Below are 27,206 nucleotides of genomic sequence, written 5' to 3' on the forward strand. Positions count from 1 at the left end.
AAACTCCAATCCGAAAACTAAAGTAATAATTTTTTTTTCTATTTGAACATCTATCAAATATCAACATGTGTTTTCATAAATATTAGAGCTAATTTTATTAGCTATTTTATAGAATTTTACCATTAACTTCAAAACAAAGAAACAGCAATCACACATCTCACAAAATATGTAGAAGTTCATTAGTCCTTATAATTAGTTAATATTAATAATATTAATTATTAATTATAATTCATTTCTGGCAAAAAAGGCAGCTTCAATAGTGGACACCTCATTGAAGTTCTAGTGTTAATTCATCCTAAACTCCCTTTAAATTATAGGAAATTCTTTGGTGACGCGAAAAATTTTTAAATCAGTCAAGACAAAAAAATGGCATTCAGGATATAAAAAGTAAGAAATGTCATAAGTCTATTAATGGGTAACATTACTTTCCACATGTCTTCTCAAAATTCTACTAAATTATAAATGGAAACAAATAAAGGTATATTTAGTATGCATCATACTATATTGAAAAGTAGAATAGTCTCTAAGAAACTTGGAAGAATTTCTATCATCCACATTGCCCCTGGAGTTAGATTAAAAACTACAATATCTAGATCACCAGGCTATGTTGCCAAAACTAGTCTAAAATAAAAACAACAACATCATACAAAAATCAAGAGGAATCTATAATCTGTCAACATTGTTTGTCTCTGGGATCTAAAATGAAAGGATGTATCAGATAATTAAGCCAGCCAGTACCCCTCTTACTCCCTCCAGTATCACTCTTACAATATCCATTAGAAATGCCAACTTCCAGAAAATACCTTGGTACATATTGGATGGGTTGGGGAAGACAGTGATGGAGCCCACATATTGTGTAACATGTAGCTCCTACAAGTAAAGAATTGTAGGCTTGAGCTTAAGCCAGAAGAACCTTCCTAAAAGGGTATTCTTGGGAATGTAATGTGATTTTTTTTCATCAATGTTGTTTAGAGTGTCAGGGAGGCAAGACATGAAGAGAAGAGGAAAAAAAAAAAATGCAATATCAATGCCCATGAGACCTAACTAGCTGGAATTTGCTTAGATGTGGAGAAGTGACCCAGGAACTAGCAGCTCTCCCTATGTATCAGTGGATCTTGGAAAATTAGCAAAGTCAAGAGCAATAAACACTGAGTCTAAATAGCCCTACCTCCAGAGATAAGCAGGAAAAAATGTTCATAAATAAAAACTAAAAAACATCATCCTGAGGAATCAGAGGGGAAGAAGTGACTAATATTTACCTCTTTGTATAAGACTAGTTATTTTTAAAAATAAAAAGTTTAAAAACCTGTTTAATAACTAAAAGAGATATGACAATGTGCTTTTTATATAATCATAGCATAAAACTGTAAGGAATAAAATGGAGATTAAAAAATTTAGAATGACATAAAGAAGGAATATAATCTTAAGATCTTCAAGGGACCAAAATTTCATTAGCAGCACTCCAAGTACTGAGTAGAATTGAAGCCTAAAAAAAGGAAGAAAAAAAAAAGGAAACAAGTAACATAGAAGGTAAATATGGGGAACTCTGAGAATAAGCAGTTTAGTCAAGAGATTAAAGTAAATGCGGGGCAAAATGATGGATAAAAAGGGCTCAGAGTAAAGAGTTATCCTAAGCATTATAGATCTCTCTGGGGGAAGAAACCAGATAATTCTATTATCAAAATGTCACTTCTCAGCAAAATCCCAGGCATTGACTACCAATCACTGTTTATGTTCTCTTCCTTTGAAATTGACCTTTTAGATTACATAAAATCCATAAATCTATAATCAGAAATTTTCATTATAGAAGGTCAGAAAAGCCAGCAAAATATTAATACTGATTAATAACAAAACTAAGAATCACAAGGTTGATTTTGAATATAGCTCTGTGCCTTGTGACCTTGAGAAAAACCAGTCATCCTAGAAATTACTTCCTCTAACCCTAAAACAGGGCTTTGGATGATGACCGTGAATGGTGGTAGTTAATGGATATGGCTTCGGTTTAGCTCAAAATATATACATATGTACTGAACACCTTACAAGGCATTAGAGGATTAAAGTTAACTCAACATGGTGCCCATTCTCAAATATCTTATTTTAAACTGAGGAAGACCTCTCTAAAAATTCTTCCAGATTTGGCATTCTAGGTTAATTGCCATAGTACTGAGAAGTTAGAAAAATTAAGGAGAAAAAAATAAATGATTCAATATATAGAAACGCAGTGTTAAAAAAGGAGAAACTTCTAAACACTAAAACTCTATTGGTGCTCCTAAAGATATGGTGTGTTTTGAAGAACTAACCTATGTTCTGCCTGATTACTTGGATCATCCCTAGCTGATCTTGGTATCCCTGCAGGCTCTTTTAGTTCTTGGTGTCCAGGATGGCCCTAAGGAACTATCTACCCCATAACTCGAAACTTCCCTCTTTAAGGGTCCGAGGTATTCCTATTTAAAAACATCTCCATAGTAGCATTTTTTAATGTTTATTTTATAATCCTATCTGGAGTTAGATAATACTGGACTTAAGCAAAATCCACTGCCCCATTGGCATGCAGGATACTTCCAACAGCCCACTGAATTATAGCAGAGTCTGTCTAGTTTCAGTCTGTCTAGTTTGCTCAAGTATAGTTCCGTGACACAAATGAGTATTTCAGGTGGCGGCTGGGTGGCTCAGTCGGTTAAGCATCTGACTTCGGCTCAGTTCATGAGCTCACAGTTCATGGGTTTGAGCCCCATGTTGGGCTCTGTGCTGACAGCTCAGAGCCTGGAGCCTGCTTCCAATTCAGTCCATCCCTCTCTTTCTGCCCCTCCCCCAATTGCAGTCTGCCTTTCTCTCTCTCCCAAAATTAAATCAACATTAAAAAATTAAAAAAAAAAAAAAAGAGCATTTCAGGAATCCTGAAAGAAACAAATATTTCTATTTCTTAGAACTTGTCTCATCAACTGTGGAAAACAATATTGGTCATGTATACATGTCCATCAGTAATCATACCACACTCTAGGACAGTGTTGGTCACAGTGATTTTGTTCTTTTATTAAGGTTTAAGCAAACTGATGGATTTCCTTGTTTTAAATTGTTAAAAAGAGAAATAATGTTCTCTACTATTTGTATGACTCCAAAAACTATAAGGCATTAAAATTCCTTATAAATTTAAAATTTAAAATTCAAATTTTGCCCTCACAATTATGTCTACTTTCAAATTGAAATGTGGGCCACTGGTATCAATTGCCAAAGTAACCACATGCTAGACTTTGTTTTTGATGCTGGAAATACAGAAGAAAAAAAATGTAACATCCACGTTCTAAGGAAACTGAGTTCAGAAGCATGAGTCTCAAACACGGACCAGAATGAAAATAGCCCAGGGAAATTTATTTCTTTATTTCTAATTAGAGATACCTAGGAAATTCTGGTTGAATTTACAACAGAACTAATGTTTCATAAGTAAGAATCTGCTTTTGGTCCAGAAAGGAGAGTAGGTCTGGGACACAAACCCATGTACTGAGGGAAGCACACAACAAAGTACTCTCTTTCCATGGGTTCAACACTACTCCTTGGTATGGTGAGTCTTGGAGCGCAGAGTGGTAGTGTAGTGAGGTGATACACTGACAAGAGAGAAATATGTCAGACCTATGTAACCCAGGCTTTTAGGATCACTCCATGAGTTTAAACAATAGGAACTTCAAACAGCAGGAAGGGCAGTTCTAGCTTCCCAAAGTGTCAGCAGCAGCAGAAACTTCAAAGCAGATAAGGAGAATGCATATAGGCTGCTGGGCAAAATTGGCCAAAACAAAAATTAGAATAAATAATAACAACGTAGCAAATGTTTCATTCTCTACCTTTGTCTTTCTTCCAATGCATGCCCTCTCTAAGCCAAACTTTTTGGACTAATTTTTTAGGTTTTATTATTTTCTTTCTTCCCAGCTTTATTGAGGTATAAGTGATGAATAAAAATTGTACACATTTAAGCTACACACACTGATGTTTTCACATACATATAAAGTGGGAAATGATCACCACAGTCAAACTAACATAACCATCCCACAGAGTTAACTTTTCTTTATTTTCTTTCTTTTTTGTAGTGAAAACATTTAAAGTCTACTCTCTTAGCAAATTTCAAGTCTAACAAGAGAGTATTGTTATCTCCAGTCACATTTCTGTATATCAGATCCCCAGAGTTTATTCATCTAGCATGAATGAAACTTTGTACTTTCCATTCCCTCTTTATTTAAGGATGTAAAGCATCTCCCTCCAGATCTGCTACTGTTAGCTGGGTGAGCCTGTGAATGCTACTTAGCTCCCTGAGCTCTGCTTTCTCAGCTGTAAAGATCAATTAAAAAATTCATAGAGTTGTTGTGAAGATTAAGTAAGGTTGTATCATTAAAGGCAGTTAGCACAGTATCTGGCACACACTCAAATAACTATTTGTTATTGCTGTTGTGTTGTGATAAAGTACTGCCAAGAAATATTGACTGATCTGCCCAAGGTCGTACAGTCTATGGAAGTGAAAATCAATTCTCATTCAATAACAAAAGAGAAAAAATATTAAGTGGGTTAAATTGGTTTTAAAACCTACATCCTTTGTGATGCTCACAGTGGCTTTAGAAGTAAGGCATAAGAGGGGGCACCTGGGTGTCTCAGTCGGCTACGCATCCAATTCTGACCAGGGTCATGATCCCATGGTTCATGAGTTCAAGCCCTGCATCAGGCTCTCTGCTGTCAGCATGGAGCCTGCTTCAGATCCTCTGCTGCCCCCCATCTCTGTCCCTGCCCCACTTGTTTTTGTTCATATTCTCTCTCTCTCTCTCTCTCTCTCTCTCCCCCTCTCTGAAAAATAAATTAAAAATCTTTTTAAATAAAAATTAAATAAATAAATAAGACATAAGAAGAACTATCCTCTCAGTTGTATGGGTAAAAACATGGCGACTTCAAGAAGTCCAGTGACTTGCCTACCATGTTGACCAGACACAGAGTAAAGGGCTGGTTTCTGGAGGTCTAAACTTTCCCTTGTCAGACACCTGTTTAACATAGAGACAGGCTGCTCCTCCACCTTGGTGACTAATAAGGACCTTAGAGAGCTATACATATGAATGGCTTACAAGAGCAAAGTTACTTAATCATGAGCCTGGGAAGATTATGGAGCCATTTTGCTCCAGGAAGCCTTACTCACTTTTCTAAATAACATATGTATCTTTCTTTAATATTTTGAATATAATAGGATCTTGGGAGAAATAAAATCTAAGGAGTTCAATGGGGTGGCTGGTGGCTCAGTAGGTTAAGCGTCCAACTCTTGATTTCAGCTCAGGTCATGATTTCACAGTTCATGATTTCAAGCCCCATATCAGGCTCTGTAATGATGGTACAGAGCCTGCTTGGGACTCATTCTCTCTCTCTCTCTCTCTCTCTCTTTCTCTCTCTCTCTCTCCCTTCCTCCCTCCCCCCTCCCTCCCCCTCTGTTCCTTCCCCACTTGTGCTATCTCTGAAAATAAACTTTAAAAAAAAAGAAACAACAAAAAATAAAATCTAAGTAGTTCAATATTTGAAATAAATACATTTCACATGGGTGTGAGTGACAGAAATAATGGCAGAAAACCAAGTTAACATTCACACTCCCAGGAAAGAGGGAAACATACACATACAACTCATTAATATCTGTACTGTTTTTCACTTACAAATTAAATATCATCAGAGACCAGGTAGCTGTGAGCTACCTGCTTTCAGATGCTATTTGCAAGCAGACGGCAGTGACAGGTTAATGGCTTGGGTACACAGCCCCAGCAATGAATGTTCAAGCTCATTAAAACTGGCATGGGTATTGACAGCACAAAGGAGGATACAGAGGTGTTATCAACTGAAAGTGCAAAATGGGATCAGTTTTTAAATTATTTTTCAGCAACTCCATATGGCCAGTCAAACCAAAGAGAAAAGAGCTTCATATCATATACTGAATGTTTCTTGTATGCAAATGAGAAGTGGAGAAATTTCTGTGAAAGCTGACACCCTTCCCTAGGAACTACTTTAGACCTAAACCAACTGGTTTCCTAAACCAAAGAACTATAAAAATAGTGGTGTAGACAAAACCTTTATGTTGATTTGGAGATAAAATGGCAAAATCTTAGCACTAAAGTTGGCCTTAGAGGTCATTTTTATAACCTCATATCAATTACATGAATCCTAGTAAGGTACTCTTATCACATGATTACCCAACCTCTCTATAGTATTAGCAGGGATGAAGAACTCACTATTTTCTAGCTCATCCTCACAAGAAGTTGGAAAACTGCACTTGCCAGATTGGATTTATCATAGATGATCAGACACCCACCCTTCCTGACTTTCATTTTGTTAACTCAAGTCCACAAAATCAATCTGATCTCTTGCTCACAGGATGACCTTTCATATCCAATGATGCTTCTGATAACACCTCTAATTCCTTGCTTTTCTAGGTCAGAATTTCCACAACCATATTTCAGGAATTCTAGCTCATAATTCTGGTCTGCTTCCTTGCATACACTCTTTTCTTAAAGTTATTTTGTAACTTTGTTTCTAATGTTCATTTACCTTTGAGAGAGAGAGAGAGAGAGAGAGAGAGCAAGCGAGAGAGAGCAAGCGCACATGCAAGCAGGGGGAGGGGCAGAGAAAGAGGGAGACAGAGTCTGAAGCAGGTTCCAGGCTCTGAGCTGTCAGCACAGAGCCTGACGTGAGGCTTAACTCCCAAACCGCGAGGTCATGACCTAAGCCAAAGTCAAATGCTTAACCAACTGAGCCACCCATGCACCCCAGCTTGTATATACTTTTAATGAATGCTGTCATTCAGAATTAGCACAATTCCAGAAAGCAATTAGGATCAACATACAATTCTTCCCTTGAGCTCATCTCCAACAACTGGATACTAATTCTCTTGCATCAGTTAGATTTATTCCTTTAGCTTTTCCAAACCTAGTTATTCACACTCATGTCTCTTTCCTTGGATGACACAAGATTCATAAATGATGGTGATGATAACAAATTGGGGATAATTACTTGAAGGTTCATTGTACTACTCTTTCCACTTGTATGTATCAAAGAAAAAGTTCCACTATAAAAGTTGTATAAAAGATGACATAACCAGAATATCTCATTTTCAGACTCTTCACACTGTCCCAAACACTCAATTATCATTTGAAACAAGGCAAAATTCATATTTTAACACATAAATAAATATATAGTGCATTAAGGGCATTAAGTCATTAGTGATGATAAAAAAAAAAGTGTTGGCATCTTACCTAAAAGCATAAATTTGATTATCAGCTTAACTCATGTCATTTAGCAAGTCCATCAGCGAGTGACAAAGAGTAGCATCAAGTTTTGAAAGTGACAGCAGAGAACTGTGAAATACTAACACTAATAGTGCTAACTAATAATAAATTTCCACCAAACTAGATGATACACAGTTTAGAAATATGCACTAGCCATACAGTCATTTGCTTGAGGGCCTATTGTGCTACAATATACAGATTTGTATAATTCCAAAATGAGAAAACTGGAGAAATTCTATGATTTTTTTCAATCAAACCCTCTTATCATGCAGATGAAGAATCTGAGGTCCAGCAAGCTGATGAAGTTTGCCCAAGATGAATATTCAACTATTGAGCCAGGACTGCTGAATCTCAGTGTAATACTCTGTTTTCTATTCCAAGTTAAGCTTTAAATTCCAGTCGTGTATGCATATTATTTCAGAGGTCTAATGTAAACTGATTAAAGAAATTTTACATTTTCCTATATTAACTATATATATCTATATCTCTATCTATAGATATAGAGATAGAAATTATTGATATATAAAGATATGTCTATAGATATAGATATAGACATATAGCATATATTAATCATATATATGTGTATATATGTTTATTTATATATACATAAACTTTTATATATATAAACATTTATATATATATATATATAAATGTTTATTTATTTTGAGAGAGTGAGAGAGAGAAGGAGCATGAGCAAGGGAGGGGCAGACAGAGGGAGAAAGAGAGAGAGAGAATATCCCAAACAGTCTCTGTACTGTCAGCTCAGAGCCCAACATGAGGCTTGATCTCACACACCATTAGATCATGACCTGAGCCAAAACCAAGAATTGGATGCTTAACCTACTGAGCCACCCAGTACCCCAATCTTACTTTAAAAAATTATATTTTTCTACTTTTTGTCTTTCTCTTAATAGTCTATTCCTTAAGCTTACATTTGTTAATAGTTAAAATGTTTGTCATTACCTGAGTTTAACAGTAGAATACGTGAACTTAAATTCTGATTCTGATACCTTTTATTTTTTTATTTTCAGATATACAATATAATGATTCAACATTTCTATATATTAGTGTTCATCAAAAGTGTACTTTTAATCCCCTTTATCTATTGTACCCAACCCCCCCCCACCCATTTCCCATCTGGCAACCACCAGTTTGTTCTCTGTATTTAAGAGTCGCTTTTTTGTCTCTTTTTTGTTAGTTTCTTTTGTTTCTTAAATTTCACATTATGAGCGAAATCATATGGTATTTGTCTTTCTCTGACTGATTTCACTTAGCATCATACCTTCTAGGTCCATCCAGGTTGTCAAAAATGTCAAGATCTCATTCTTTTTTTATGGTTGAAAAATATTTTGTTGTATGTATATACCAAATCTTCTTTATCCATTAATTTATGAATGAACACTTAGGTTGCTTCTATATCTTGACTGTTGTAAACAATGCTGCAATGAACATAGGGGTGCATGTCTCTCTTTGAATTGGTGTTTTAATTTTCTTTGGGCAAATACCCAATAGTGGAATTGCTGGATAATATGGTAATTCTATTTTGAGTTTTTTGAAAACCCTCCATATTGTTTTGCACAGTGGCTGGACCAGTTGGCATTCTCACCAACAGTGTATGAGGGTTCCCTTCACTCCCTGTCTTGACAACACTTGTTATTTCATGTCTTTTTGATTTTAGCCATTCTGACTGGGGGAAGTAATTATTTCATTATGATTTTGATTTCATTTCCCTGATGATTAGTGAAGTTGAGTAGCTATTCATATGTTCTATTGGTCATTTGTACATCTTCTTTAGAAAAATATATATTCAGGCCCTCTGCCCATTTTAATCAAATTATTTTTTTTTGCTATTGACTTGTATAAATTCTTTATATATATTTTGATATTAACTCTACTTATGGGATATAACATTTGTAAACACTTTCTCCCATTGATTAAGTTGCCATGCTGCTCTGTTGAGGGTTTCCTTTGTTGCGCAAACAACTTTCTTTTGCAGTGTAATTCAATGGTTTATTTTTGCTTTTGTTTCTTTTGCCTAATGAGACATGTCTAGAGCTGATGTCAAAGAAATTACTGTTCATGTTTTCTTTAAGGAGTTTTATGGTCTCAGGTCTCACATTTAGGTGTTTAATACATTTTGAGCTTGTTTTTGTAAATGATATAGGAAAGCAGCCCACTTTCATTATTTTGCATGTAGATATCCAGTTTTCGCAGTACATTTGTTGAAGAGACTGTCTTTTCCTCATATGTATTCTTGTCTCTTTACTTTTAATTTACTTTGTAAGTGTGGGTTTTTCTGGGTTCTATATTCTATTCCATTATAATGTGTCTATTTTTGTGCCAGTGTTGTACTGTTTTGATTACCATAGCTTTGTAGTATATCTTGATTTCTGGGATTGTGATAGCCCCAGTTTGTTCATCTTTCTTAAGACTGCTTTGGCTATTCAGGGACTTCTGTGGTTCCACACAAATTACAGTATTACCATTTATAGTTTTGTGAGAAATGCTATTGGTATTTCAGAGAGAGTGCATTAAATCTGTAGATTGCTTTGGGGAGTAGGGATACTTTAACAATACTCATTGTTCCAATCCATGAGCAAGGAATATCTTTCCATTTGTGCCATCTACAATTTCTTTCATCAGTGCATTATCCGTTTTGGAGTATAGATCTATCACTACCTTGGTGAAGTTTATTCCTAATTTAATCTTTTTGATGCAACTGTAAATGTTTTTTCTTTAATTTCTCTTTCTGCTACTTCATTATTAGTGTATAGAAATTCAACAGATTTCTGTATATTAATTTTGTATTGTGCAACTTTACTGAGTTTATTTATTAGAACTAGTGGTTTTTTGGTGGCTTCTTTAGGGTTTTATATGTAGAGTATCATGTTATCTGCAAATAGTGAAATTTTTTCTTCTTCCTTACCAGTTTGGATATATATTTTGTCTGATTGCTACAGCTAGGATTTGCAGTACTATGTTGAATAGCTGTGTGAACTTGAAAAAAATTATCTATTTGCTTTAAACCTCAGTTTCTTTATTTATAAAAGGAATATATCTCTACTTAGGAAACTATAAAATTAGATATAATAAATTAAAAATGCAAATCATGCCTTCTGGCTACTATTAGATGCCCCCTCCCAAAAGCACAACTTTTATCATTATCATTAATAATAAACTGATGAAGGAAGATATTATAACATCATTTTTGTAACCCTAAAGTATATTAAAATAACATTTAATTTTCATCAAAACCAAAAATAAAAGGCAAATATAGAAAAGAAGTAGAACTACATCTGATAAACCTCCTGTTATGTATGAACACAACACATGAACACACATGAAACCAAATGGATAGAATATTTCAGTTGATTCAATGTTTGTGCTTGAAATGATTTACCATAGAGAGTATTAGCCATTTAATGATAAACAATATTATCTCTAGCAATTCTCCTAAAGACTTTCTGAAATGTGCTTACATGTTAATACTTGTTTATTCAATGCAAACTAATGGAATAGTTGACTGTGTGCTATCTAAAGATCTCAATGGTCTCCAAACTAACTACATGACCAAGATGATGAAGAAAAATTAGCCTTAGAAAGAAATGCACATGTGCGTGCACACACACACACACACACACACACACACACAAACAGAAAATGTGACTCAAGGAAAGGAAGATTAATTAAAAGCATGTAAACATAAGTTGTTATTTTGGTTTGCTGCAAGAGTTGTTTTTTTTTTTTTTAATTACAGTTACAATCAATGATACAAAATGATTATATTTTTTCAAAATTACCTAAGAATTCTAATCAAATTCAGACAGATATGTCAAAGAAAATTTTCACTTATTATTAGGTCTTTCCATTAATATGCCTTTCCTTAAGCTATCAATGTTTTTTTTAATTTATAAACATTATTAAATGTTAGTTTAAGGACAACACAAAAAATTCACCTAAGACATTTTATCTACTCCAGTGTATCGTACCCAAAATTGAACATGAAGACTGGATTCTAGCTAGAGCTCATTACTGATTTTGAATTGCAAAGAGGTGAAGACAACCTTTTTTGCCTCAATTCACTCATTTATAACACAAAATTAATGGCCACTCTGACTTCCAGAGAAGGTTTTTCAAAGAAATACAAATAAATAACGTGTGGAAATATCCTAGAAAAGTAGAAAAGTAATCATAAATTCTGATGTATTATTAACCAGTTTCTGATTAAATGGTTTTTGATGAAACTATAAAAATTTCACCTATTAGGTGAAATTCCTATTACCAGCATCTCCTATTTTAATTCTAATGAAAATAAAATAGCTGATAATCATCAGAGCAACCACAAATTCTTCTGTTTCAAAAGGTGATCTAATAAAAGATTAAATCCACTAAAGGAAATTAAGATATAATAAGCACAGTAAAATAACAGTATTAATATTTTAATTATATGTCAATAGTAAATTGATCAACTTATTTTACCATAAATTTTTAAATAATTTTTTAAAGTTTATTTATTCATTTTGAGAGACAAAGAGCATGAGCAGGGCAGGGATAGAGAAAAAGGGGGAGAGAGAGAATCCCAAGCGGGCTCCATACAGTGAGCACAGAGCCTGATGCCAGGCTTGTTCCCATGAACCATGAGATCATGACCTGAGCAGCAATCAAGAGTTGGACGCTCAACTGACTGAGCCACCCGTGTGCCTCATGTTCTTTCACCATTAATTTTAAACACACACAACACACACACAGCAATAGCATCCTTTAATCCTACATATTTTGCTAATATCTATGACACTGTCACAATACAGTCTTGTTTTCCCAGCAATGCCCTCTTTCTTCTATGCTCACATGCCCTCTACAGGGACACCAAACTTCATCTCTTCCATAAGGACCTCTAGTTATCTTTACCTCAAATTAATTTCTTACAGTTCCAACTGTTTTATATGATTCAAAAAATAATCCAGAAATCTATCACTGAATTTTCATCTAGTTTCTAAATCCTCTAGGTACCTTACTCATATTTTGTATCTTGTAAACTTGTCAGTGGTACACGTGTATGCTAGTAATAACTATTAATACATACAGGTGAAGACTATATCAGGTAAAGTAGAGGTAAAAAGAACAAAGAATAGTTCAAAAAGCAAAATGTACTAGTGTGTCTCCTCTATCATACCTGAGAGAAAGATGTGGGACATGGATATATGTTTCCAATACTGGGGAAAAAAATGTTAATCAAACCTCATCGCACTTTGGATTGAATATGTCTTATAAATATCGTTATTTCTAAGTTCTGCCCAATTACAGCCTTTGATTACTAATTTCACTTCTTTAAACCCTAGATATCAGAAAAGATACTGTGCACAATGGAGAAAGAATCCTAATATTCATAATTTCCCAGTGCGAAAGGCTGTCTCTATTCATCTTTATGCTTTTGTATCCATAAGCATTGTTGGCAATACCCCATAAATAGTCTTTAATGTATAAAAAGATAAATGAATAAATTGATGGAAAGGTAGGTGTCGATGTCAAAGTGTCTATTAATCTACATTTGTGTTGACAAACTCGGTCCCTGGGCCTACAAAGCCTAGAGCAACCACAATTGTGTGAAATGTACTATGTCTATGAGAACACTATTTATTTTGTCACAAACCTTTCAAATGCCCACAGATCCCACTTGAAATATACAAAAACCTGTGTAGGGCCTACAGTTAAAACTAAATAATGCTTGCTGATTAACTTTAAACATAACTGTTTCATCGAACTCAGATTCCTTTTTCCTTCTTTGAAGGAAAACCAAACACAGTTTCCTATTTGAAAAGTAGGTTGTAACATCAAAGTTTAGTTCTCTTAATCTAAAGTCTGGTTTCTACTTCCATCTCCCTTTAAATTCTCTAAGGTAATCATTGTATTTATAAAACATAGAACTATCGTTTTCCTGAAATTTTTTTCCTTGAAATGTTAACACTGAATTTTATGGGTAAATCCATTTCCCTCCCTCCCTCCATTTCTCCCTCAGTGTTTAGTATAAACTATGTCATTTTAAGATAAGCTAGAATCTTAAAAATATTTCCTTTAAAAACTATTTAGATTTGAATTTCAAACAAAAATTTGAATACTTGCAGTTAGTGTATAAGGTTGCCATAGTATGATTTTTATAGAAAATATTTTGATTTTATTTTTTATTCCAAGTCATTTAATGTAGATTAAACTTCAGTAAAAACACAATATGACATATAAGTCATAAAGCAATAAGGAAAACATCTTTGGTAATTAGAGATACGAAAAATGTTTTAATGGTATACTTTTGTATGTACTTTTTAATCTTGGCAGGAAATTAGGTAAGATTGTAAGATATTTTGACATATGTTACTCCAAAAAAAAAAAAAAAAGAACAATGACTAGGATAACAATCAACTATATCTTTAACCTCACTAATCAATTCTCTCTAAGATGTTTTTTATCACTGAGAGAAAAAAGAACACTAGTAAAATACAGGGAATATTCTGTCCCAAACTCTTGGGAAAGAGGGAGTAAAACTGCTGTCCTAAGAATCTGCACCCCTTAAAGCAGTATAGGTCTGATTCTTCTTGACTGAAATGTAGAATCTAAAACAAAACAAAACAATAAGCAAACAAACAGAAAGCAGCACCAGATGTGTAAATACAAAGAACAAACATGGTTGCCAGGGGAGGGGGTGTGTGGGGAAAAAAGGTGAAGGGCAATAGGAGATACAGGCTTCTGGTTACAGAATAAGTCACAGGAATGAAAGAGACAGCATTAAGAATATGTCACTGGTATTGCAAAAGCATTACATGGTGACAGATGGTAGCTATGCTTATGAGGAGCACAGCATAACAGAAAGACCTGCCCAACCCTATGCTGTACACCTAAAACTAACGTAACATTGTGTGTCAACTATAATCAAATAAAAATTACAAAGAAAAAAAGTCCAGCATCGCTCTTAGAACATTCCCCTTCTCCCAATCTCAGTAACAACCTGTGCTTCTCTCTGAACCTCTCACGTCGGTCTTTGGGCAAAAGGAGAAGAGTCTGTCTTTTATCCCAGCGTGGCAGGGGTGGGGGCTCATCTCTGAGGCCAGAGATGAGACTCTATTTCTAGTGTCTTCTTTCACATCTTGTAGGCCTCCACACTCCTCAGCCCTGCCAGGCATCCTAAGCACTCATCATTTTACATCACATACCTAACTTGTTTTCACACAGTAAATAAAATGACCCTACACAGTGACAAAACATTTAGCTAGCTGAATTTACATTTTAATGAGAATTTTAGTAATTATTTACATGTTACAAAAGTAACAACATACTTGTTCAAATTTCGATAAGAGACAACAGAGGAGAAAAAATTAAAAACAGTAACTCATAATCACTCCATCAGAAAGTTACTGGATATGTTAGCATGTTTAATTCTTACATCATTTTCTTTGTATCTACATATGTGAACATGCATGTAATGTAATTGTGAATGTACTGTGTGTATAATTCTATGCAAGATCATGTAATTCTAGATTCTACTACTTTCACTTAACATTTTATGCTGAGCTGTTCTAATGTCATTTTTTTTTCACAAGGTCAATTTTAAAGAGATGGAAAAACAGACATAAGATGAATTATCTAATCACATACCTACTTTTGTACACTTGCTATCTATTCAATATTTTGTCCTTATAAATTATGCTGTAATAAAAATACAAATTATCCCCCAAACCTCACAGTCATGAATTCAATTCTACCATTTTTGAATAACACTTTGATTGATGGTTATAATTTTATTTTTGTAAAAGCAAACAAAAAATAAGGGAAAAAAGTTAATCTTCTGCCAGGGAGGGCTGGGAGTGAGATTGCTGTAGAAGCTGTAACTAGCTCCCTTTGCACAAAAAATCCAAGTTTCTGCAACACAACCAAACTGAACGGATAGACCAAAATTCTAGCACGATGAAATAGTGACAAACAAAAAAATAATAAACGAGATTCATTTGTTTGATTCTCCCAATATTAGTTCCTCTATTATTGGAATATTGATATTACTTCAATAATTTATTTTTCATGAAGAATACAACAGTGGCTTTTCACCTTCTGTTCAGTATCTCAGACACCGTTCATCGGGATGAGGCTGCTGGGAGGCATTTACAGAGAAATACCAGGTGACTGGATCATCTCTAAAAGTGGTTATTCAGGATACTGACCATTTAAAGATCTTTAGGCTTCAGACCTTTCTTTTTTACTTACACATTTTCTTACCTTTCCTTTATTTTTTTCTTGCCTTTATGTTTGTTATCTTTGCTATTCACACATTTTTGCTTACTTAATTTTCACCATGTTTCTACATATAGGAACGACTATCTACCCTCAGTTTAAATGAAAACAAAACAAAACACAAGCCTTGGTAGGCTCTAAAAAATTGCTGAGACCCTGGCTTGTCTCATTTTAGTGACTTCCCTCTATCAATATGTCATACGGTCACACATCACATAAAAGATAACAGGTTTAAATATCTGTTTTTGGAGATCACTTGGGAGATGGGTTGAACTGGTTCCAACAGAAGTCCAATAAAGTCATGATTAAATCCAGAGCCTCACATATCATTGCTCCTCCCAAATAGCCATTTTTCAAAAACAATGTGCAACAGCTTACATGCTGGGTGGACATGGGGAAGGACACGTTTGCACAGATCAGAGGAAAATCTAGGCATATCATGAGAAAAGGAGCCGAACTGAATCCTGTACTGATTATGGATCAAGGGGCCCACGTTTATATATCAAGGAAAATATAATAGTTCACTCCACTACACTAAGTAAACTATTTACTGAGCAGAAAAGGAGTCCACGCAGGGTGCTAACTGCTGGGGTGACTCAAACATGAATACGATACAAGCACCTCTCCTCAGGGCTTTCTGTCTCTTAGAGCTGATGTTGGCAAACTACAGTCAGCAAGTAAAGGGTTGGCCACTGGTCCACAATGGGATAAGGTTAATTGAGAGCACACATTTAGAAACTCCAAGGGCAATCTGACATCCCTGCAGGCCCAAATGTCTAAGTGGACTAATCTCACTGCATAGTTGAACTAGTGGGTAAGGCAGTGACAGACTAGCTCTACACAATAAAACCTCATTTCACAATTGTATAATTTAACATCAGTTTGTCTACTAGAACCCATATGTATTTAAAATCCAAAATCTATTTTTTTATCAAAAGGTGATTTAAAGGATCTATACCCTACAGGATAAATTTTGAAACTGGCTAGTGGTAAAGAGTTGAAGATAAAGTTCTCAAGTTATCACCTGATTTGTTATGGGTAAAAGCTCAAAATGAGTAAACTGAGGTTACCAAAACTGCATTAAAAATTTCCCCCACTATCATCCTTATTTTAGAGACTGATTTCTTCTCTACTATGAATATTAACAAAACAAAAAGTAGAAATAATCTAGATAAAGTTTATCCTAAGTAGTGTTGTCATCAGTCTAGCCTAGATTAATTAACAAGAAGGAGGCAAGCTCATTTATTACATTAAAATCTTTAAAACAGCAAGGCTAGTGCTTCTTCCAAATCTGAGAACAGGCATATAATATGAATCATTTCTCTCTCTCTCTCTCTCTCTCTCAATATTTGTTTAATTCTGATTTAGGACTAACAAAAAGAAGAGTAAAAGCAATACTCTCTATTAACTGCCTGTATCCAGTCTTCCAAAGATATATTTAAAGTTCTTTTTTTAAATTCCAATATTACATTTTTATTTAATATATTTTTGAAATATAAGTTTAGAACTCTTGACTAGAGTAAGGTAGAATTTGGGGTTGTATTTGGAATATGTAGGAATCTTTTTTTTTAGTAATTTACTTTTGTTGTATTTTTCAAAAGTATTGATTCATGCCACATTTGAAATAACAACATGGGTTTGAATTATGTGAGTCCACTTACATGCAGATTTTTTTTGGATACACGACAGTGCTCTAAGTGTATTTTCTTCTCCTTATGATTTTCTTAACAACATTTTCTTTTCTCTACCTTACTTCATTATAAGAATACAGTATATGATATGTATAATATATAAAATATGTATTAATCTACTGTTTATGTTAACAGTTATCCCTAATCTTGTACTGTTTGTTTTTCCTTATGATTTTAAGAACATTTTCTTTTCTCTCTTACTCTATTATAAGAATACAGTATATAATACATGTAATACATAAAATATGTATTAATCAACTATTTATATTAATAGGCACTCCTAACCCAGTGCTTTTCAAGGGTCAGATATAAAAACAAATTAATTAAATTTAAAAATAGTGACATTTCACAATAGTTTTAGAAGCACTGTATTAAAGGAGATGAGGTATGTTATAATTATAATCAAGGTAGAAGTCTCTATATGGGAGAGTTTAGAGGTTTAGATGTTTAGAAGACGATGGTGACCCTCACAGCTGGCAGGAAAAATAGTCACTGGTTCTTTGGGCACTGGGTTTCAAGTGGGATAAAATTTGGGTTTTCAGATTAGGGAAGAGATTGGAGCAGAGAAAATAGTTCAGGCAAAGGCATAGAGCAAGAAAGCTTTCCAGCTTATGAAAAACATCAAGAAGTTCAATGTGTCTGAAATACAATGTAAAGCAGAATAGTAGACAAGAGGCTGAGCTTAATTCTAAGAGGCTTGCTACAAAGGGAAGAGTTTGAAATTTATTCAATGGGGTCCATCTGATGTTTTTTGAGAAATGCATTAACAGTTTTTAGCTGGGCCTTATAAAGTTTTAGTTTACAGGAGAAGGAGACTGATGGAGGGATTGGTTGGAGATCCATGTGAAGGACATTCTCTTTCTTAATTAGTTATAAAAGTCACATAAATGTACACATGTATTAAAGAAAATTTAGAGAGAATAATGTATAGGCAAAAAGAAAAAAAAAAAGGCAGGCCAAAATCCAGCCATATGCACACAGCCATCTGCACACATATCACATATAGATGATATGATATAACATGCCATCAACACTGTTTTGAAGACGTCTTTATTCACTTTTTATATCATAAACATGTCAATAAATATCTATCTTTCTTTTAGTGACCACATAAATTAACATCGTATAGATATACCTATGGAGAGGACACTACCGCAATATTAAAGATAACAGGATCAACAGCAATGAAATCCATAGCAATGAGATTATCAAAGCAGCTGGAAAGTGTACTGGAGACTGGGATTGGCATCTCAGAGTCAAACAATGAAAGAAGTTGAGTTTTAGACTTAAACATAGTGAGGAAAGCAGGGTCCATCTCTTATCAGCTGTGTTTTTGGATACATACTTTTTGCTTAAGTTTCAGTTTTCTGGGGTTCGTAGCTTAACTTTACATGCTATTCATGAAATATGTATAGAAAATATCTAGCACAAAGCCTAACACAGAAGGCCCTCAATTAATGTTAGGTCTTTTTTTGATGATTGATTGATCATCAAATGTATGTGGGGAGATGAATAATGTTATAGAAGATGGATTTCCAGGTTTCAAGGTGATGTAACTAGGAAAAAGATGCTATAAAAATGGAGATTTCAAGGATATGAGCAGATTTGGGGGAAGAGAGTTGTTAAGCTAACCATGAATATGAGCACCTATCCAAGGCTGCAGTGACATTCACAGATATATTAGTTGAGAAGCAGCATAATGAACGACATTGCTTCACAACAACCTAGACACGTCAGGGCCATCTCGACTCCCTCCTTCTCCTTGACCAGTAATGCAGTAAGTGCTCCTAGGTGACCTCCAAGAATCAAATGAAGCTTCCAAATGAGGTCAGCTTTGACTCCTTTAAGCCATGCATATACTAAGAAAACCTAGTGAGACATCTCATAAATAGAAAGATCACATTTCACCTTTTGATATAATCTGTGATAATGAGGCCAAGGTTACACATTTTATCCAGAGTTCCCACTGTATTTTCTGGCTATGTGAGGAATATGTAAATAGGCCAAGTATCTAGTGATTGCCAGAAAGCAGATCTGAGCTGGATAAGAGAAATGAATGAGTACAAATCTATTCCTCTACTTGAAAAGCAACCCAGTATATACAAACTACTAACTAACAGTATGTCAATTTCTTCAGGGGTATTTATAAAGAGTGTCTGCCTCTAAGAGTTTAAATTTTGTTTCACCTTGTTTAAAAGCTTGTTTTTGAGCCAAATTATTTTATAAACATGTTAAGTCTTAGGTTTTACTTAGAGTATAATGAGAAGAACACTGCAGCTTTGTCCTAAGATATTTTGTCAAGATTAAGTTTACCAATGATTGGTAAAGAAATCATGAAAAAAATGATGAAAATAACTGACTGCAAATATGTTACTTTAGTATCTTGTAAAGTGCTAAAGTAGAATGTGTGTCCTAGATATTGAAATGTGGCTTAATTTAGCATGCAGTTCACTGCTTAAGTATCTGTCCAGTCCTCTGGCACTTCAATATCAAAGTGTCAGTTATACACAGGAGTAAATGACTCTTTAAATAGTCCAAGTTCACCTGAGAAAGGAGAAAAGTCCATGATTTTTTTTCTTGATTTCCAAAGACTATGCAAATTTTTATAGTTTGGCCAAAACCGTGGTAAATAAAACAGAATATTGCTGAACAGTTCAAATCTATTGACTCCTGATTTTTTCCACAATTTTTATGTCACCTCCTTTAATAGAAAATAGAAGTGCTAGCAAGTGCAAAGACGATTTTGAAATTAAAAACAGAAGAAACATTTGTGAGACATCCATGCAATGACTGGTAATGATATACCTCTCCATTAGCCTTCTTTAGTCATGGGGCTCATGTGAAATAAATACAGTGTATGTCTAAAGTAATCATAAATGCAAGGCAACAATGTGGCAAATCCCAAAATTGTGAACAATTCAAAGTGAAAATACACAAATAAGTTAATAAAATGCTATTTTGTTTTCTCTATCAATAACACCATCCCCATGGCACACATTCATATCCCAACCAATTTCAACTGAAACTTGAGTTTATCTAAAAATAACAGTGGACTTCAATTAAATACATTCATTCATTTATTCAAATCGTGAGTGTCTTCTGATCTCCAGGAATTGTATCAGAGCCAGGTAAACAAGTATGATTTGGCCTCTGCCCTCACAAACTAAGTTACATCCTTTTTATAGCTTCCACAAATTAACATTTAATTTGCAGGCATAAATGCACTTAATTAGAATATTAGAGAAGAAAGAATGGGCTGTATGTAAGATGATCTTTATTAGATGAAAAAGCAAATCTCCTTTTATCTGTCATACAAATAATCTAGTCTATGCCTTGAAAACAAGCACAGTTATTATCTCTAAATAAAGTGAAGGGCAAAGATTAACAGCTATCTAACCACAGTGATTAGAATGGTCAGGCAAACTGGAATATTCAAGAAATGGACACATGACTTCCTTTTTACCAACACATTTCTTATCCAATAATTTCCCCTATTACCTTTCATTAAAAAAAAACAAAGTTCATAGAGACATTCAGTGGTTTTTATTTTTCATTGTTCCTTTTTAAATCTAAAAGCTTTTTTAAAACTTATGAGAATAATAAAATCAGAACTAACCTAAGAAGAACCGAGATGCTTTTTTTGTTCTGTTTTTTTTTTTTTTTTTTTTGTCTTTTGGGGCTTTTTTTTTTACCAAGCCAGAAAAAGAAAGTGGGATATATTTCCATGTCATATGTAAGTATTTCAACTTTGCAAAGATTCTCCCTAGTTTGTAGCACTTAAACTTAAAAAGAAAAGCCACACAGAGAAAAGCAAAACTAATCTGATTGCCAAATTTGAAGCATTTACATACGCAGCCTCCCAAAATCTAAACTTCTACAAGTATAGATTTCTACACCAAAAAGCATTATCCAGAGAAATGCTAAGATTTAGCACATGCTTAAAGTCACATAACTAGCAATCATAAGGCACTGCAGATATAGAACAATCTAATACTTGAGAATAATTTGAATGATGACCTATCTTAGGAACTGGCTTTCTCTCACATGAGCCAAGGTATTAATTTCTGATTAAATGGTACATTGGTATATATAATTGCTGAAGCATAATGTTAATTAAAATATTAGCTACCAAATATAATTATTTCATTTTAGTTACATGGAACTCAAAATAAATACAGCACATACAGATATGTGCACATACCATTGATCCACCGAGCTTCTGGGTCATGAAGCACAAAATCTTTCCTGAAGAGGTCTTCTAAAGACAATCTGGTTTCTGATGAATTTGTGAGTTCATCTAAAATAAAACAAATCTTGGATTAGACACTTGTCTTATGTTAGTTTTCAAAACTAATGAATTATAAAATTTGGAATATTTTGTTTCAAAGATATGTTGAGGACAACATAGTCATTTTAATATGGCCTTTGGCATTTGAAGCCTTTTGTTTCATGAACGTTTTCATTGAATTATTTTAAATATTATAATTATCTTCATGTAGCACAAATTTAATAGATCAATCCCCTGTTATGTAGTGATATATAATATAAAAGCAATTAAGAATTCCTGTTGTGCACTGTGCCCACACATTTTTCGTGGTTTAACCATAATCCATTCCATTACTTTCCAAAACCACTTTGACATATTCTCCTAACGCTAAACTTATATTTTTGTTGTAAACACCAAAAATGAAAGAGTTGAGGGTCATAATATAAATGATAAAGAAACTTCCCAACTCAGAAGGAAGTTCACCAAACAGAATGAATACCATGTTCCCACAATTACTACCAAACACTAAATAGGTTTAAAAGATAAACATAAAAATTCAAATAGTACAATTGCAGAATATTAATAAAAAGCACACATTTATATAGGCCCCTGACATAAAAACTAAGTACACTCCCCTTTTCAATTAAAAAAATCTATGAAATGGAAGAATAATATGGATGAAGTACCCAAATCAGGCATAACAAACATGCTTTTGATACTAGAGGCGATAAAAAGTGAGCAGTATTTCATTTTATTTTCAATAGCATTTTTTATTTACTGTATAAAATCATCTTTGTTACCTTTCAGCTGTGACCTTCACTCTGGTTGATACTAAAATGTCAAAGACATATACTAACCTCATTAGATATTGTTTTTTAAAGGTTCAGCCTTATTGCAGTGAGAGCTTTTGTTTCTTCCAGCTGAAAAGCTGTGGTAGAGAATCAATAACTTCAAATGCAATTTCCTTTCACATGAGTCAGCCATGTATTTAACCCACAAAATAATCGCTACAAAACACCTGGAAAAAATATTACTAATGGCAATAGTGAGAATTGTATGATGCCAAGCCTAGTATAGGGCATTGGGATTATATATGGATTTTCAAAACAAAATGCCCCATTTGATAGTCTGACACATCAAAATTTGAACTTTCTTCATTCATTCAACAGATAATGGACCTTTAATTTTCAAAATTTTAAATGAAGAACTTACTGTAAGATGCTGGAGACCTATCTGTCTGTCCTGAGGGATTCAGGATAAATAACTCTTAGATTAGACAGTTATCTCGTGTCAGTTTTTTGAAGCTAATGAATTAGAAAATTTGTAATAGTTTGTTTCGAAGCAAGAAGGAATATGATAAATGTCAGAATAAGGATAAAGAGTATTACAGAAGTTCAAAGAAAGGAAGAGAAAGATCTTGCAGAGGGAATTAGAGAAGGCCTAAGTTATAAATTAAATTACCAACTCTCATCCATTGCTAGAGTGAATGCAAAGTGCTACAGACATTTTGGAAGAGGGTTAAGCGGTTTCTACCCAAACTAAACATACGATCCAGCAATTGTGATTTATGGTATTGACCTAGGGGAGTTGAAAACCTATGTCTGCACAAAACTCTGGCGATGAATGTTTATAGCAGCTTTATGCATAATTCCCCAAACTTGGAAGAACCAAGATGTCCTTCACTAGGTGAATGAATAGACAAATAGATAAATCCAGATGACAGAATATTATGCAGTGATAAAAAATGAGCTATCAACTATGAAAAGACATGGAAGAACTGCCAATGCCTATTATTAAGTAAAATAAGACAATTTGGTTTTTTTTAAGTCTATTTATTTATTTTGAGAGAGACAGAGGCAGTGTGAGTGGGGGAGGAGCAGACAGAGAGGGAAAAAGAGAAACCCAAGCAGGCTCTGTGCTATGGAAGGAGAGCCTGATGTGGAGCCTCAACCCATGAAACTGTGAGATCATGACCTGAGCCAAAACCAAAAGTCAGATGCTTAACCAACTGAGCCATCCAAGTGCCCTAAAAGAAGACAATTTGAAAAGGCTATATACATTATATGATTCCAACTATGTAACATTCTGAAAAAGGCAAGCTATGGAGATACTAAAAATATCAGTGGCTGTGAGGAGTTTTGGAGCAGGGGTGGGAGGAAAAATAGGTGGAACACAGAGGATTTCTAGAGCAGTGAAACTATTCTGTATGATCTGTATGATCTGTCATGGTAGATACAAGTCACTATACATTTGTCTAAATAAACACACACCCGTTTTTCTGACAAAAGATTTTTGTTTCTGTTCCCAGGTAAATTCCACATATTTTGTCTATTGTTTTTTAATTTTTTTAATGTTTCCATTTAATTTTGAGAGACAGAGAGAGCAGGAGTGGGGGAGGGAGAGAGAGGGAGACACAGAATCGGAGGCAGGCTCCAGGCTCTGAGCTGTCAGCACAGAGCCCGAAGCGGGGCTCGAACTCACGGACCGTGAGATCATGATCTGAGCCAAAGCCACCAACTGAGCCACCCAAACTCCCCCATATTTTGTCTATTGTATCTTTTATGATACAGATGTTTATACATATTTTGTTATGGGATCTTTTACAATACAGATATAGATGTTAATGTGAAAAAATACCTTATAAGTCAAGGGCACCACAGCAAATAATCTTATTTTCAAATAATATTTCAAATTATATATCAATAATTTGCAAACATCTTTCTTTATATGCCTTTAAAATCATATTTCAACCTTCCAAATTGAAGATCTTATTAAAACTGCCCCACATATGCACAGAAAATTGGAAAACTTTAACCATTGTGTAATATTATAGCTTTTAATTTAGAGCTACTTATACCACTTAAATTTTATGTACATTTATAATATTGTATCATTTTAAAAAATGTTTTAAATGTTTATTTATTTATTTTTTTGAGAGACAGAAAGACAGAGCGTGAGTGGGGACAGGCAGAGAGAGAGGGAGACACAGAATCTGAAGCAGCTCCAGGCTCTGACCTGTCAGTACAGAGCCCGGTGTGGGGCTCAATCTCATGAACCATGAGATCATGACCTGAGCTGAAGTTGGACACTTAACCAACTGAGCCACTCAGGCACCCCTATAATACCGCAGCTTCTATTTTTCATATATATCCTTTACTTTTTCTATTAGATTTAGTTATAATTATATGTTTATTACTGTGAACAGAATTATTTCTCATTCTTATTTTATTATATATTATATATAATGCATATATATAATATACAATTTTAAAGTATTTGCAGATTCATATGCAGTTTTAAGAAATAACACAGACAGGGGTGCCTAGGTGGCTCAGTCGGTTGGGCGTCCAACTTCAGCTCAGGTCATGATCTCATGGTCCGTGAGTTCAAGCCCCACATCATGCTCTGTGCTGTCAGTTTGACTCTGGAGTCTGCTTCGGATTCTGTGTCTCCCTCTCTCTCTGCCCCTCCCCCACTCACACTCTGTCTCTATCAAAAAAAATGAATAAACTTTAAAAAATTTTTTAAAAAAGAAATAACACAGAAAATTCTTTATGTACTTCATCCAGTTCCTCTCAATAACATGCAACACCTTGCATAATCAATATCAGAAAAATTGATATTTATATACTCTACCAAAATTATTCAGATAGATTTCACATTTTACATGCATTCATTTGTGTACGTGTGTGTGTGTGTGTGTGTGTGTGTGTGTGTGTGTGTGTGTGTGTGAGTGTCTCTGGCTCTATGCAATTTTATCATATATAACCAGCACCAGTTAGATACTCAACAGTTCTATCACTAGATAGAACTGTACTTTTATTACCATGGCCTCCCTCTGCAACCATTTGACAAACACTAATCTATTTTCCATCTCTGCAATTTTGTTATTTCAAGAATACTAGGTAAAAAGGATCATACAATATGCAAGCTTTTTGAAATTTTTTTTTTCACTCAAAATTATTCCCTTAAGATCCACCTAAGTTGTTGAGTGTATCAATACTCTGTGTCTTTTTATCTCTGAGTAATATTCTAGGGCACAAATGTACTACAGTTTCTTGAACCACTTACCTGTTGACATACATCTGGGTTGTCCTTTATAGTTTTTGAATTATTAGGACTACAGCTTCTATGAGCATTTTTTTTAATGTTAGAGAGATAAAGAGAGTACAGGTGGGGGAGAGGGGCAGAGGGAGAGACATTAAGAGAATCTTAAGCAAACTCCATGCTCAGGAGCCCAATGTGGGCCTCAATTTCATGACCTTGGGATCACAACTTGAGCCCAAAGCATGCCAGATGCACAACCAACTGAGCCACCAGATGCCCCTTTGAGCATTGTTTAACAGGCTTTGTATGACAATAAATTGTCCTTTCTTTGGGATAAATGCCACAGTGTGCAACTACTTAGTCACACGGTAAGCATATGTTCAGTTTTGCCAGAAAATACCATAGGTTTTTCTGGTCTGGAGTAGTTGCATTATTTTGCATATTCAACAGCAATATATAGATCCAGTTCCTCTGCATTCTTGCCACAATGTGTGTGTGTGTGTGTGTGTGTGTGTGTTTAATTTAGCTATTGTCATATAATTGTAATGATATCTATTGTGGTTATAATTTGCATTTCCCTAAGAGCTGATGAACATCTTTTAATGTGAATTAATGTGAATGTAAACAGTGTATCTCTTTTAATGGAATGTCTGTTAATGCCCTCTGTCTGTTTCTAACTGGATTGTTTTTGTTTGTGTGTTGGCTGAACTGTTGAGTTAGAAAGTTCTTTATTCTAGATACCGATCATCTGTCAGATATTTTAATTTCAAATATTTCTTCCAAGTCTCTATCTTGTCTTTTCCTTTTCTTAAAAAGGACTTCTCCAGAGAAAAGGCTTTTAAATCAATGTGGTCCAATTTTTTAATTAGTTTTCCCTTTTATAAATGATGTTTCTGCTGTCAAAACCAGGAGTGCATCACCTATTCATGGTCCTGAAGATTTTCTCCTACATTTCTTTTTTCTAACAGGGTCATAGTTTTATATTTTACATGGAAGCTCCTGATGCACTTTGAGTTACTTTTTGCAGATGGTGTGAAAATTGGTTTGAGGTTTATATTTCTTTTAAGTTTTTGTCTACTGGATGCCCAGTTTCTCCAGCACCATTTGCTAAAAGCAGCTTTTCATTTTAGTGAATTATTCCATTATGTTGAATGTCAAATCAATGTTGAATAATAATGGTAGTAATGATACACCTTTTTCTTCTAAAAAAACAGCTTAATATTTCTATATATCTTAATATGTCATTATTGAATAAAATAATTTTTCTAGAATTTTAGTAAGGAATCTCTACCATTCTTAGGTAATGTTTTTATTACTATGTCAGTGAGAATTTTTATTTGAAATTATCACTATATCATTATACAGTTTCAGCCTCTTACATATAAACATTTTCCCCTCTTTTAATGCATTGATATAAAAGTTGTATAAATGAAATTCCGAATTTCAGCCACTTTCTATCTCTATAACAAAGCTCAATTGGCCAAGTGAATTATTATTATTATATACTGCTAGGTTAATATGCAAAATCTTTACTTAAATGTTTAGATCACTATTGATGAATGAGATGACCCATTGTTTTTCCATTTTGTGTCATACAAATCAGTTAACAGTTGAATATTTGTATTAAATATTTTT

The 27,206-nt window shown here is 34.1% G+C and overlaps 1 protein-coding gene across 2 annotated transcripts in view; it reads right to left on the reverse strand.

The window, feature by feature from the left end:
- The window catches only part of DPP10 (dipeptidyl peptidase like 10), a 659,495-nt gene that overhangs the window by 452,572 nt on the left and 179,717 nt on the right, over window positions 1-27,206 (reverse strand). For both annotated transcript variants that reach the window (XM_086718449.1, XM_086718450.1), the window contains exon 3: window positions 21,459-21,554. In XM_086718449.1, the coding sequence (XP_086574575.1) occupies window positions 21,459-21,554 (96 nt within the window). The remainder of the gene's footprint in view (window positions 1-21,458; window positions 21,555-27,206) is intronic.

This window comes from Puma concolor, chromosome C1 (genome assembly GCF_028749965.1).
Source record: "Puma concolor isolate L17-30 chromosome C1, mPumCon1.1.hap2, whole genome shotgun sequence".
In the NCBI taxonomy this organism is placed as follows: Eukaryota; Metazoa; Chordata; class Mammalia; order Carnivora; family Felidae; genus Puma; species Puma concolor.